The sequence below is a fragment of the Thalassophryne amazonica genome, chromosome 2 (genome assembly GCF_902500255.1).
Source record: "Thalassophryne amazonica chromosome 2, fThaAma1.1, whole genome shotgun sequence".
NCBI lineage: Eukaryota > Metazoa > Chordata > Actinopteri > Batrachoidiformes > Batrachoididae > Thalassophryne > Thalassophryne amazonica.
The window spans coordinates 8,529,446-8,544,896 of record NC_047104.1 but is presented as its reverse complement, the minus strand read 5'-3'; the positions used below and the strand labels follow the sequence as shown (position 1 = coordinate 8,544,896).

Here is a 15,451-nt window from a genome sequence, read left to right as displayed (position 1 = left end):
TTGGTTTCCTGGTTCAAATCCCACTCCTGCCACATTTCTCCATGTAATGTGGAGTTATATCAGGAAGGGCATCCGGCGTAAAACTTGTGCCAATCCAACATGCTGAGCCACCTCAGATTTGCTGTGGAGACCCCGAGTGCAAACAAGGGAGCAGCTGAAGGGACTTACTATTTCTTGTCTTTCTGATGCCTGATTCTGTTTTTTTTTTTCTCTCTATTTGAGGTGCGGCTCCATCCAGAGATGGGTGTGGTGTCTGCTTCCTGTGCACCGGCAACATTCCCTGTCTATTCGTTTTGTCAACTGTTTTGTCAGTTGTGTCTGTAGCATGGCCCAGGCAGAGGGTCACCCCTTTGAGTCTGGTCTGCTTGTGGTTTCTTCCTCAGAGAGAGTTTTTCCTTACCAGTCGCCCGTGTGTTTGCTCTGTGGTTTGGTGAGGTTAGACCTTACTTGTGTGAAGCTTCTTGAGGCAACTTTTTTGTGATTTGGCACTATATAAAGGAAAATAAAGTGAAATTGAAAAAATCTTCGATTCAAATCCCCACCAGACTGGAAAATCACTCAGGACCCTTGGACAAGGTCCTTAATCCCCTAACTGCTTCAGGTATATACATTAATCTATTGGTTCATGGTATCATCATGAAAAGTGCCACATTTTCATAATGGGAGCACAAATTCATTTGAATACATTCTGTAATGGGAGCACAAAATGAAAAGTGATGCAGGAGGGTCCGGGGGGTTATGGTTAGGAGAAGGGACGGGGTGGGGTTAGGTTATGGTTATGGTTAGGGGGAGGGGGAGGGATAGTAATACTAAGATGAAAAAAAAACTGTCCCGAAAATGTGACTCATTTTGTGAGAAGAGCGTGAAAAAAACTTGTGAGACTGGGTTAGTGTGAGAGAATGTGAGCCATCATTGTAAAAAGCTTTGAGCTTTTGAGTCAGATAGAAAAAGCAGTATATAAATGGAGTCCATTTACTATTTAAATTAATTCCCGGCCACTAGCAAACAAGGGTTAGAATCACAGATCACAAAAGATGTACTATTGGCAGCAGAAGGTCATAGGTTCAAATCCCCATCAGACCAGAAAAATCAGGAAGAGCCCTTAGTGCATGGTCCTTAATCCCAAAGTTGCCCCTTGTGTGCACATGAGCATCTTGAATAGCAACATGCCTGTGCCAGTGTGTGTGTTTGTGTGTGTGTGTGTGTGTGTGTGTGTGTGTGTGTGTGTGTGTGTGTGTGTGTGTGTGTGTGTGTGTGTGTGTGTGTGTGTGTGTGTATGAGGCATCACTGTGAAGTGCTTTGACCATGAAAGTGCTCTATGCAGTCCATTCATCGTTCACAGGTAAAAGAACATGATGCTTTGTCACCAGTGGATCTCTGGGGAAGGCTGCTGCATGCGAAACCAGAGATTGTGTAAAATAAAAAATGCATTTTTCACAGTGTTTAAAATAAAAACTGGGCATTTAAAATGATAACTAGACAGACCGTATTTAGCTTCCCACATTGCTGTTGAATACAGGAAAGGGGATATTCTTTTTTTTCTTAATTTATGGTGGGGTTATGCCCTCAGGTCACCCCTAGTAACAAGTCCTCCCGCCCACCTTCCCCTGAAGCTAGATCCTCCTCCGTTTGTAATACTGAAAAGAGAAGAATGTCCATACTCTTCATATAATTCCACTTATGGGATATTATGTGTCTGTTGGGTTATGTTTTCCAACTTTTCCCGTGATGACGAGAGCGACTCCAAAAATCACAGAAAACGGACTTCAGTTTTAGTTGTATTGAATAGAGGTCTTCACTCAACAGCTCATATCTACCTCAGCCTGCAAGCTGATCTCACACACACACACACACACACACACACACACACACACACACACACACACACACACACACACACACACACACACACACACACACACACACACACACACACACACACACACACTGCCTCCTCTCTTCACCCCGCACTCCAGCCCTTCCCCCAGATGGGCGGGCCATTTCCTCTCAGTGTGTTTGGAAAAGCGTTATATAAATGCAGTCCATTTACCATTTTTTCTCACCCACTGCATATAACTGACTTTTACGCACCAGTTGTTCATAAAGAAATAAACAAGTGATTATAAATAAAAATAAAAGATTCTCTTCATCTGTAAATCTGTACACTCATATTTTACCTGTTATTCCCAGAAAGATGTAAGCTGATATAATAACATTGTGCATTTTTACGTTTAACAAAACATTCATATCTGTGCTTTAACCAGAAAAAACAGACACTGAAAATGAACTGGAATTTCTTCATGTAACATAAACCTCACAGTGAAATTTTTTATTTTATGGGTTATTTCAACTTATAAGTACATCAGAATATGTAACGTCAATGTTGTAAATATGTATCTAGCCAGTGATTAGAATGGACAACAGGGTAGGCTTTTTACAAATATCCTGACTGACCTTTGACCTCAGGTGCATGTTTAGTGGTTCATTCATTCAATGTTGCAATATATATATATATTAAAACAGTTTCTGTGAGGAACAGATTAATAATAAAACACATTGGGGGTTGAAAAGCCTTTCATTTATTTAAAAGCAGGACCAGGTTGACGTCTGGTCCTGCCGTGGCCTCTGGTGACCCAGCTGAACTCCAAATGTGTCGCTGGGAGTTTCTGGAGTGGGTGTGTGGGACAAATTGAAGGACAAATTAAAAAAATATACACATATTTCTTAGAATATATGAAGAAACACTAAATAGTTAATAAGCAAAGACACAGTCACCCTGGGGAAAAAAAAAAATCTAAGTTATTCAAAATTGAGTTTTTGTGGCCTTGGGAGTAAAAAACTGTAGTTCAGTTGGTAAAAGATAAAACATAAATGGGGAGGTCCACCAAGACCCATTTACAGATTAAAGGCTAACTGAGCAGCTAACAGGCTAGGCTAACATTAGCTGAACATTGAGCCATTAACAGAGCTGGAGCGTCACGGTTTATTTTTTAAATTCTCACCTTCCACGTCGTCTTCTCCTCACAGTTTAAAAGAACCTCTGCTGGTCAAGCTGGGTGCTTGTACGTGTCCAACGGTGGGGATGTTCAGATCGAATTTAGGCCTGCGCCATCGCCCTGACAGTCGACTGCGCCCTAAACCCCAGGTCCCATGTGACTGTGGTCCGACGCCACAGCTGTGTTTGTTCGATCCTCTCTCACCTCGGCGTTGCCTGGTAAAGTCGCCTTTGTTTGATACAGGTCTGAAATGGTGCTACCCTGGCCCATACGTGACCACACTCAGCGTAAAGATGAACTGCGCATGTGCAAAGCTGCTAACTCTGTTTTTAAGGAAAAAACGGGGTCAGCATCTGTAGAAAAACTTTATACCAACTTACTTTATATACTCTAGATACAATCTCCTACAATGATGACAATACAATCAATGTAGCAGAATTAGCATCTTGATGATTCCACCTGACATTATTGGTATAGTCAGTCTCTACTGGTTGGGCACTTTTACTGGTATTACCTGATTATAGTTAATACCAGTGTTCACACTTGGTAACAGACCTCTCCTTCAAGCCATGTTACCATACTTTGATAGGGGCAGAGACTTGGGAACGGTGTTTACATGAGGAGTTGTGTAATTTCATGGTTGCACACCAAAATACTTTGTTGACAGCGCTTCGGTTTGATTCATACAAGTTTTTGCTTTGAGACAATGTAATGGGGCTTCCAATAGATAATAAGCCCAGGTTTGCAAACAGTGATCTACCAATCCTTGATGGTGACACCGCACTTATCACTGCTACGAAATTTCTTGTTAATGCAGTTGACGATAAATTAAGCTGTATGTTAACACTATATTAACTATTACAATGTTATGTTGACTTCAGGATGTCCAACACCAACGGCAATCCTGGGTGGAGCCTCTAATTTACTCTTGTATTATTCACTGATCTCTTTATATTAACTCAGTCACTTAATTTGTCAGGGGCCACACGAACTGTGGTCCCTGAAACCTGGAGGTTCTATCAATTACACCAGTTTTAAATCTGGGTCAAAATCTGATATGTCTAACAAGAGATAATTTCTACTCTACCAGTCCTGTTGAAAAATAACTAAGAAATAGGATGCCCAACTAATTATGTAGAATCTTGATAGCGATCATTCTTTCATTCATCCTATGCACTGAGACGGCTCTGTGTGTCCTAAGGGATTACATTAAATACATGTTAGATAAAAATGCCTTTGTCGGGGCAGTTTTTATTGACCTCAAGAGGGATACGACATGGTAGCTCCTATTATCTAGGTTGACTCAATGGTAATAAGTTAAGGTCATACTTGATTCTGCCTTGGCCTTTAGGAGCGAGGTCAAAAAGGTGGTGAATATTATCCTTTATATTTTATATGTATAACTTTAAGCGTCATTAGTCTGCACCTAATCAGGCGCAGCCTAATGAGCAACCGAAATTGACATTGAAAAGTTTTTCTTTGTTTCTGTTTATATTCTTAATTTTTAATAGCTATTAATAGCTCCTTTATTAATAGCGCCTTCTAGGCCATTCTGCATTGAGGTTTGGCACAACGCATGTGACACAAACACTATTTCAATCCTGCTATTGCGGAAGAAAGCCACTGCACTTGTCGGTGATGGGATTTACCAACCCGCTATTTCTCTACTTCACTATTCTGGACTTCAGGGACGTAGGTCCTTACATTGCATTGCCATACCGTTACCTTAATTGCTTACATTACTAGACACAGGTGACTACGTGCTTCTAGATGTTTGACATGTCGAAGATGTTTAACATCTGTTTAGTTTGAAGGTCTCCAGTTCAGACTTGAGGGGAACTTTATTAATTAGTGCACCTAAAACTGACCTATGATGTAATATCACTATCTCACTGTATGAGGGATAAATATGTATGAGTAACTGTTGCACTATGACGTGTTCTAATTGATTTTGACAGCCTTGTACAGCAGACGTTTCAGGTTCCTGGATTTTCCCGACTTCCCTTTGATTATCTGCTCTTGTGGTATTCCTGATGAGGTAGGGGCAAACAGGGGGTCATGTGTTGGAATATGACTTGGTGGGTCACATAGCAACAGGATTGAGTCAACCATCTGTTGGCAGTGCACGGTACCAGAAACAAATACGACAAAACAATAACATAGTGCATGTAAGTGATTTTATTTGTATCTGTTTCCAGGTGTGCTGCTTGGATGATCTGACCATATGATTGGACTACATACACTACTGGATGATTACAGACTACACTGACTACGTGGATTGCTTTTGGACTCATCCGGAGGGTGAGATGCCACATGTTTGACTGAAGAGTCTGGGGCATTCATTGTCTGCTTTTCTAACTATTTCAACCATTTGTAAGGACTAGTAGCTTCAATTCTGTGATTTCTGCCTGTAGCATTACCTGTGCTGGTCCACTGTAAATCATTTGTCTCTCAAATGCGTCACTATTGTCAGTATCCAGGGAACAAGGGGCCTTTAGGTGGACCTGTTTGCTGATGTTTCTGTTCTGTACTAATCTGTTTTGTTGTCCAAGTGATCTATCTACCGGATGTAAAAAAGAAGTATGAACGCCACGCACATCGGTGCTTGGCAGCAGATACCAGCAGAAAAATTTGTGTGTGTTTTCTGTTCCTTTTCACTGTGTTTTTACATATGCTGTTAGTATTTCAGATTTCCAAAAGGAAAACTGTGTGCAAATTTTCATTGTGACCAATAGCGTAAGCCGGTGAGTTCGCTGAGGAACAGCACTTTGAGTTGAGAGGAAGAACTCATCAGTGTAATAATCTGCTGAAGTGCTAAGCTGGAAGAAAACAGCTTTCTGTTGGATGTTCATAGAACATAGTTACCCACCTTAAGATACAGAAAACAGACACAATCAATCAATCAAAATGAAGAAAACAAATCAGTGCACTGCCTACAAAAACCGTTATGAGGAAAAAAAAAAAATGATGAAGGAACAAGAAAAGAAAACATCCCATCTTGTAAGTCAAATAAAGTGCCTGACCTGTGACATTGATGTAGACGGTGGTGAAGGCTGCCAGAGGGACAGCAGCAACGTTCTGAGCTCTAACACGCAGTAGGAAGTTCCTGGTGGTCTCATAGTCCAGAGGTTCAGCTACCAGGATAGAAGCAGAGCCATCTTCTCTGTTGGGGGTCAAGTAGAAGCGAACTGGCATGTTGGTCTCAGGAACCATGCCATCTTCTAAGTTATAGGTCACCCTGGGATCACCTAGCGGAGAGGTGGCTTTGATGGTCTGGTTATAGGAGCACAAGAGGTTAATGATTTAGAGGGAAAATCTCATGCATTTTATTACAATAATACTGCACATTTACTTATGAATGGTCGACAGTCAAAGCTGGTGCTTTTGGAAAGTAACGGTCATGTCCACCCATTACTGGCTTAGAAACCCATTTCCTGTGGGTAGATAAACTACAATTAAATATACAAATATTATTATTATCAATTTCAAAAGTATACTTCCTGTGGCCTCACCCAATGCACAACCATTAAATAGTTTCAATCAGATGAGGAATTCTCGAGTTATTGTGCGGACACCAAGGCTCCGAAAAATGGAGACGGGTTTAAGCATATCCACAAAAGTTTTGTTTAATATCGGCATTTTGTCCACACAGGGCCAGCACTTTTGGAGACAGAAAATGCCATGTTTAAAAAACAGGTCCTCAAGTAGATAAATCTGAAAAAAAAACAGAATTTGCATCTACGTGTGGACAAGCAATACGGAATTTTTTCTGAAAGGATGACATCATGGCTCCAACTCTCTAACCTCAGCCGCACATAATGGACAATATGTTGTTGTTGTTGACAGTGTAATTTAACTTTTTTTCTCTTTTAGGATCCTTAATGGGATTTATTTTCATTGTTAGCACAATGCTGAATAGACGAAGAATGCCTGTGCTGAGCGCTGGGACTGTTGTATCGCTAATAAACTAATTGTAGAAAAGACTTGCAGCTATTAAAATATTTTTTTTTTTTCTTTGTGTTTCTGGTGGGGACAAAGCTGCGGCCTCCCCTGGCTTATGCTGAGAAACGCACCCGGTGCAGACAAACACCGAGGGACGTCAAAATGCTGTGTTCATTCACAAACAATTTCCAGATTAAGGAATTAAAGTATTTCCAGATGTCATCTTCCAAAACAATGGAATCTTATGTGGACAACAGTTTTCAGCTGATGATGAATCTGGCTGAAAGGACACAACAGGTAAGAATAAAATACTTTAGATTTACACTTTGTTCCCCTTTGCAAAGTTGTACCTTCAGCTACTACATTGATTAGCTCCTTACACCGGTTATGTGCATGCTCCCCAGGTTCTGGCATATGGCCAAGTAGCAGGGGTGGTGTCCAAGTGGTTAATGTGCTTGGTTTCAGTTCAGAAGATTCCGGGTTCAAATCCCACCCCTGCCACATTTCTACATGCAATGTGGAGTTGCATCAGGAAGGGCATCAAGCATAAAACCTGGGCCAATTCAACATACAGATCCACCTTGGACTTGCTGTGGCGACCCCGAGTGCAAACAAGGGAGCAGCCGAAGGGACTTACTTACTACAGCATTTTTAGCGTCTTCATGTGGACAGAGACATTTCTTGAAATGGTGCTGAGTTTATGGAACACTTTTTGAAAAGAAAGGAAAAGATTGTGTAGGCAAAGGCCTAAAGGTTTACAGACGGATGGACTGACGAGGTAAAAACCTGACAGACGACATAAATACATATAATGACAATTGGTAAATCATTAAACTGGTTTGTCTCAAACTGGTTCAAACTCAGACTAAAATGCAACTTATGAAACCCTGTGGGTACAAAGGAAAACACACGGGGCTCTCAGTTTTCCACTAAACTAATTATACAGTGGTTCCTCAAAGCCACTGCCATATACACACCAATTAAAACCAAAAATGGCACACCTATGGGTGACCCCAGCCATCGTCGTTCAACCTGTGGAGTGTAACAGCAACGATAATGAGACCCCCAATCAGGCGTGCAGAGTTGGCAAACAGGACTGCGGCCTGTATGTGCTGATTTCAGGTATAAAAAGCCTTTAAATATCACGGCAGAGCTATTATAACCCACAGAGAGTCATTGAATCCTGGCATAATCATGAAATCAACACTGGAATCCCATTTCCATGGATACACAGTGCTGGAGGGACCGTGTTTGCCTCCATCATCAACTCTCCTGAACATAATACGCTTCACGTTCTCTCCTCCATCTTCTCATTTCTCTGATTTTCCTCAGCAGATTTACATAATGCTTTCAAGTGGTCATGAGAGAATTCTCTTGATTAGTGGTATGAAAGGATGAGTCCGAGGAATGCTTGCCACTAACTGATTGGAAGCATCCCTATTGCAGAAATATTAAAGCTCCATCAGAAGAAATTTCAAGATCCTTCTGTGATTTTTGCATGTCTGATTGTTTTAAAACCTGATCACTGTTGGCCATTTCAAGCCGCATACATTCTATTAACAAAACTAAAAACATTGCTTTGCCTGTGCCTGTTTGTTGGAATAATCAAACCATAATGAATCCAAGTGGACCTGGTCTGATACAAGTAACAGTGGACTTTGTAGCCACCAGGGGCCTCATGCACCAAGACTTGCGTGGACTTTCTACTAAAAGTTGGCGTACGCCAAAACCCTGAACCTGGCCACGCCCTATTTAAATATGCAATTCCATGTAAATAGGCCCTTGGAGCAGGGATTCTCTACGACATCACATCAGACAACAAGAATACGGAAAATAAATTATACTATAGATGACTTGAAATGACGTGGAGACACGCAGGGACAGTTCAGTACACTTGTTAAACTAATTAATCATGAAACTGGAAAAAATGTTCGTGGGAGCTACGAAGCGTGTGTGTGTGTGTGTGTGTGAGGCCGACACATACACAGAACAGCGCGCACACTGATGTTAAAAAGGTGAGGCACGCCTCCGCTGACAATGTGACATCCCAACTTGTCAAACCAACAAGACATTAATAATAATAATAAAAACATATTTGAATGCACACATGCACAAATGTGTCCGCATTGGTTTCGTTCGGAACAATTACACAAATAAACTATTAAAACACAAGCACCCCCCCCCCCCCCCCCCCATCGCGCACCATGCAGGCTCCAGCCTAATGTGGTGCATTTGGGCACCACACATGATTTGAACATTGATGGACTGAAAATGTTTCCTATTAACAGAAACAAATTCATCATGTGATGGCGCCTTTATGTGTGCAGTTAATAGCTCCGATTACATTCGGGAAATGGGCTCTTGCTGCAAAATGTGCTGTAATGTTGGAATGTACCTGATGACATTTGGATGATTGCGGCTCGGCACAAGGTTGACTAGCACAAGCTTGACCGATCAGCCAGCTCCCGCTGGAATGCCCCTGGTGCCAGGACGTCCAGTGTGGTCAGTACCTGTGTGGGCACAGATAACCCCTGGATCCTCGCTGTATTGTGCTCTGGGCAGACCGCATTTCTGTGAGCATCTCCAGTAACAGTGGCCTTGGTAATCAAAATCGTTTTATGAGCCAATTATCCTCATTCGGAACTAAATGAGGATAACTGTGCATGTACTGAGCATGTACTCAGATTCCCTGAGTACACGCTCACATCAGATTTCAAGGTCCTCTAACAACATCATTGTCAGTGTCCTTTTACGCATCACTTTACGCATGCTTTACATCTATCCACATAATTGCAAACACATGGGTGTGCTAAATGTTCATCAGTGTGTCTCTGTTTTCACACTGTTATCAGTTCCCAGTGTCACTGTACATGTTGGAGAGCACAACAGCTGTAGAAATGTGTGTAGGCCAGCCTGGATTTTTGTGTGATGCACCGCACATTTCCACGCTCAAGTCACTTTTGATACATCTGCACGTAGACGTGGAGACAGGCATACGCCAGGTTTTTGTGTGTACGCACACTTTGTACATAAGGCCCCAGGACCCTAAAATCAGTGACAAGACTTCATCACGAGGAAACAAAAGGTTGAATTTATATTTGAATGCCTTAGGAAGCCCAAACACGACCCACTGTCCCAACAACCTGATTTTATACCAATATATGAAGGACTAATTACAAATAATTCTGTTTAAAGATGCCAATGTAGCCCAATATCACTAAGGTGAATATGCAGTTGTTTTTTAACTGAATTACTCATAGAAATTTTGGCTCCGCCTCAGTACGTCTTGAAAAAATTAATTTCTGCTTGAATATAGATTTGGCTGCTCAGTTATTTTGATGCAAGACTAAAATGAAAATACAATGCAGATTGTATTATTCATGAAGCGAGAGATGGGCAATATTATTGAAGTGGGGTGAAAGTGATCAGACAGTGCAGGAAAGGGCAGCAAAGGGCAGGGGTCAGCATGTGTGCAGGGTGGTGTGTTTAAAGACTCACGATTTGCTTTAAATCTCCTCTGGAAATATACGAGGTCTATTAGAAAAGTATCCGACCTTATTATTTTTTTCAAAAACCATATGGATTTGAATCACGTGTGATTGCGTCAGACAAGCTTGAACCCTCGTGCGCATGCGTGAGTTTTTCCATGCCTGTCGGTTGCGTCATTCGCCTGTGAGCAGGCTTTGAGTGAGGAGTGGTCCACCCCCTCGGCGGATTTTCATTGTCAGGAAATAGTGGAATGATTTGGGCTTTTTTTCCATCAGAATTTTTTCAGAAACTGTTAGAGACTGGCAGCTGGAAACCATTCGAAAAATTTATCTGGTTTTCGGTGAAAATTTTATGGGCTTCACAGATAATAAGGACTGTTACTACAGCTTTAAGGTCGGCTTTAAGGACGCTCGGCGCGCCGCGCTCTGTGCCGCCATCGAGAGCCACAAACCACCGGATCATTTCTAAACGTATGGCTCTGTGGATCCGAGACCGTCGTGTGCACTTTCTCTGGTTATCACAAGAGCTGGACATCACCCATTTTCCGGCAGATTTCACTTTTAACAAGAGATTTTGTCATGGAAAGCCGAGCGGAGGCTTCGCGCGTCACAACCAATTTGCTGATGGAGCAAGACAAAGGAACACCTCCGTTTTGGTCTCACAGGACGGCTTTGAGATGGCATTCAGACAGCTGTCGGTGGTTTTTCCATCAAGTGATTATCCGAGAAATTGTGGATGTGCCTGGACATGCCAGAACATGTCCCGTGAGGCTTCATCACAGCGTTGCTTTGCGCCATGCGGCACCGCCGTGACGCGCGGAATTCCTCCGCACGTCTGTCTCAATGTGCCGAAAAAGTGCTGATGTCCACGTCTTTTCACAATTCCTGTGCTAGTCAGACGACGTCCCGGATAAAACACAGCGTCCAGTTTGGAAATGAATGGCACATTCCACTGTTACAGGAGTTTTTGTCATGGAAAGAGGAGCGGAGGCTTTGCACGTCAGGGCGGTGCCGCATGGCGCACAGCAACGCCGTGATGAAGCCTCACGGGACATGTTTTGGCATGTCCACGCACATCCACAATTTCTCGGATAATCACTCGATGGAAAAACCACCGACAGCTGTCTGAATGCCATCTCAAAGCCGTCCTGTGAGACCAAAACAGAGGTGTTCCTTTGTCTCGCTCCATCAGCAAATCGTCTGTGACGCGCGAAGCTTCCGCTCGGCTTTCCATGACAAAATCTCTTGTTAAAAGTGAAATCTGCCAGAAAATGGCTGATGTCCAGCTCTTGTGATAGAGAAAGTGCACACGACGGTCTTGGATCCACAGAGCCATCCGTTTAGAAATGATCCGGTGGTTTGTGGCTCTCGATGGCGGCACGGAGCGCAGCGCACCGAGTGTCCTTAAAGCCGTCCTTAAAGCTGTAGTAACAGTCCTTATTCTCTGTGAAGCCCGTAAAATTTTCACCGAAAGCCAGATAAATTTTTCAAATGGTTTCCAGCTGCCAGTCTCTAACAGTTTCTGAAAAAATTCTGATGGAAAAAAAGCCCAAATCATTCCGTCATTTCCTGACAATGAAAATCCGCCGAGGGGGTGGACCACTCCTCACTCAAAGCCTGTTCACAGGCGAATGACGCAACCGACAGGCGTGGAAAAACTCACGCATGCACACAAGGGTTCAAGCTTGTCTGACACAATCACACGTGATTCAAATCCATATGTTTTTTGAAAAAAATAATAAGGTCAGATACTTTTCTAATAGACCTCATAATATCCGTCATTAATCCCATGAAACACATGCCACAGTCTTCAGCAGAAGACAGTTTTTAGATGTGAACAGACACATTTTACCTGTGTGGAAAAGTTGTATTATAACCACGGACGTTAGCACATAGACTGCATGTCGTACTGTTGTGAGCAGGCCCAAAAGCTCTGGTGTCACTTGTAGACTGCAGTAACCTGCTATATGATAATGGGACATGCAACTTTAGACTGTCATTGTAATAAATTAGGCCCTCATCTTTTGAATCAGGAAGGCAATCAAGGCTAGAAATCTACAGTGGGACATCGGCTTAAATAACATATTGAACTCCATCAGTGTTGACTGTTCAACACTTTGCATTGTGTTAATGTAAAGTATGCAAAGTGTGGAGCTATTATAGAAACACATGAGAGAGCTGATTTTAACAGTAGCCTTTTTGCTGTGTAGTTTGAATGCACATTGTTGATGGCACCACGCCAACCTATCAGCGTCACCTATTACATCTCCAGTTCAACGTACCACGATGGCCGTGTCTCGGACTGTGTTTTCTGGTATCACCACGTTATAGCTGTCTTTCTCCCACTGCGGAGGCTGGTTCTTCACATTGGTGATGGTGACAGCCAGCTCCACTGAGCTGCTCCGGTTCCCACTGTCTGTAGCCACAATTTCTCTGGTAATATAGGTCCTCTGAAAGTTAAAAAAGAGGTCATGGTAAATGGACTGCATTTATATAGCACTTTTCCATCTGTATCAGAAGCTCAAAGTCCTTTTCAATGATACCTCACATTCACCCATTCACACTGACACAGTCACACACTGATGTCAGGGTGCTGCCATGCAAGGCGCCCACTACACAAAAGGAGCAACTTGGGGATTAAGGACCTTGCTCAAGGGTCCATAGTGATTATCCAACCAGACTGGGGTTTGAAATGAGGAGCCGCTGGCGTGAAGCCCACTGAACTTCACTAGACTATCACTTCCCCAAAAGGTCCACACAAAACCCAGAGGAAGAACAAGGAGAAGAAAACAGATGATTACCGAGCTGAGCGGGACAGAGCTTTTTCTGTTGTGGCTCCAAAGATGTGGAACGATCTACCGCTCCACATCAGGCAGGCCTCTTCACTTTCTGTTTTTAAAACCAATCTTAAAACCCACTTCTATGCACTGGCTTTTAACCCGGAATGAGCTCTCGATCTGTTGTGGTTGTTTTAACTGATTTTACTTGTTTCAGTTTTAATTTTTTGGGCCTGTTTTTTCTTATTTGTACTTTGTGGCTTGCTGCTTTTTATGTCCTTTTGTGTACAGCACTGTTGTAGCTGTTTTTTTAAAGTGCTTTATAAATAAAGTTGATTGATTGATTGATTACGGAAATGTTGATGGTGCAAATGGACAAAATAGTTTTTTTTCTACATGATCACAATCTATGCAAGCAATCCAATTTGTCAACTAAAGTAATTACCTGTAGTCAACAGTGTTGCCACAGTTACTTTGAAAAAGTAATCCAATTACTGATTAATCCAATTATTGATTACTCCTTGAAAAAGTAACTTATTTACTTTATTCATTACTCAATATCAAAACTAACTAAGTTAGATTACTGGTTACTTTATTAGTTACTTTCAGCAGCTGCAGACAACAACCCTCAACAACCCACCTCAACATGACAATGATAACCTGTTTTCCCAATACTCAGTTTATAGTCACCCTTTCTTGACTTCAGTGAACATAAATACTTGTTTTATTAAAAAAAAAATAAAATAAAGACATCTTTCTTGACCTCATATTTAACTCTTGATGGCACTGTAATGATAAAACTTTCTAACCTACATTGTTTAGAAATGTAACTATTAAATTCATTCTAACATTTTCAAACATTTTTTCTCTCTAAACATTTTCGTTGTTGAAATTATTATTGTTATAAGTAGTATTTGTGGTAGTAGTAGTAAAAAAAGGCTTCAAAATTGGACCTTTAATCTAGGGGTGTTGTGGGGGGGCATCCCAGCCCCGCCCCTGACCCCTTTCTGTCTGGATTCACCCCTGCTTTGGCGTTTCAGCAGGAAGGGTGGATAACGTTTATTTATGCAGAAAATTACCAGATCGACAGGTAAGAAAGTTTTATCTATGTTTTTTTTTTACATCATGTTGTCCTCAGAAAGAAAGTTTAGATGCATTTGGGTGGAGAAAACTGTCAGTTGTGAACGCGTCGTGGATCAGCTGTTTTTAGCGAAGACACAGAGTGGCTCAGAGTTTAAATAAAGGGAAAAAGAGCATTAAAATGTCTTTGTAAAGCTCAGTGCAGATGTGTTGTCGTCACCGTGCTTTGAGAGACGATGACTGTTTTCTCAAGTCAGCGAGGCTGCTGAAAAACCACAGATGACAAGCTTACAGTTCGCTGAAAGTGGGCAGTTCAGTCAAACCCTGATCTCTTGCCCAGGGTCCAAGTTTAATGCTGCGATCGACCCACAATGCAAAAATTATAGTAATGCATAGTGACTTGGAGAAGTAACTTTAATCTCATTTACTCATTTAGAAAGATTAACGCATTAAATTATTCGTTAGTGAAAAAAGGTCAGATTAGAGTAATGTGTTACTAAGTACTAAGGTTACCGGCATCACTGGTAGTCACTATAATTAAGGTAAATCACCACTGGCTTAGTCACACAATAAGACAAACTGAACAAAGTCTGTAATTTCAGTGTGAATGAATTCATGGCCAAGTGGTTAGTGCGTTTGTTTCCAAAGCGGAAGGTTCCCAGATCACGGCCATCCCTGCCCATTCTCCACATAATGTGGAGTTGCGTCAGGAAGGGCATCCAGCGCAGAACTTGTTCCAAATCAGCATACAGATCAACCTCGGATATGCTGGAGTGACCCCAAGTGAAACAAGGAACAGGGCAAAGATACTTACTTGCTATTGCTTCATGAAGACTGGAGGGCAAAGGCAATGTCCAACGGCATGCAGACTAACTGCACGTCTTTTGCATTACACAAGGTCACAACATTTATTCAAATATTCTCTCATTTATGTGAAGATTAAGTGAATTTACAGTTGGGAACTTTTCTGTGTACACCTAATTTCTCAATTGACCCGAGTAACTGTTTTCCAAATTTGAAGAAATTATGCAATTTTAAAATTCAGCGTTTGCGCTTAGCAGTTGAGATAAAAATGTCACACTGGAAAGGGCAAAAACAAACGTGTGGGCAGCGCCTGTGTGTGTCTTAGAATTTGTACAGCTGTACTCATTAGTGGAAAAGTTTACTC

At 41.9% G+C, this 15,451-nt stretch overlaps 1 protein-coding gene across 1 annotated transcript in view; it reads right to left on the bottom strand.

Annotated features, from left to right (window-relative positions):
* si:ch211-186j3.6 (neural-cadherin) overlaps positions 1–15,451 on the bottom strand; it is a 1,133,875-nt gene that overhangs the window by 522,502 nt on the left and 595,922 nt on the right. Inside the window, 2 exon segments of the mRNA XM_034183518.1 lie at positions 6,020–6,269; positions 12,709–12,876. Coding sequence (XP_034039409.1) covers positions 6,020–6,269; positions 12,709–12,876 — 418 coding nt within the window.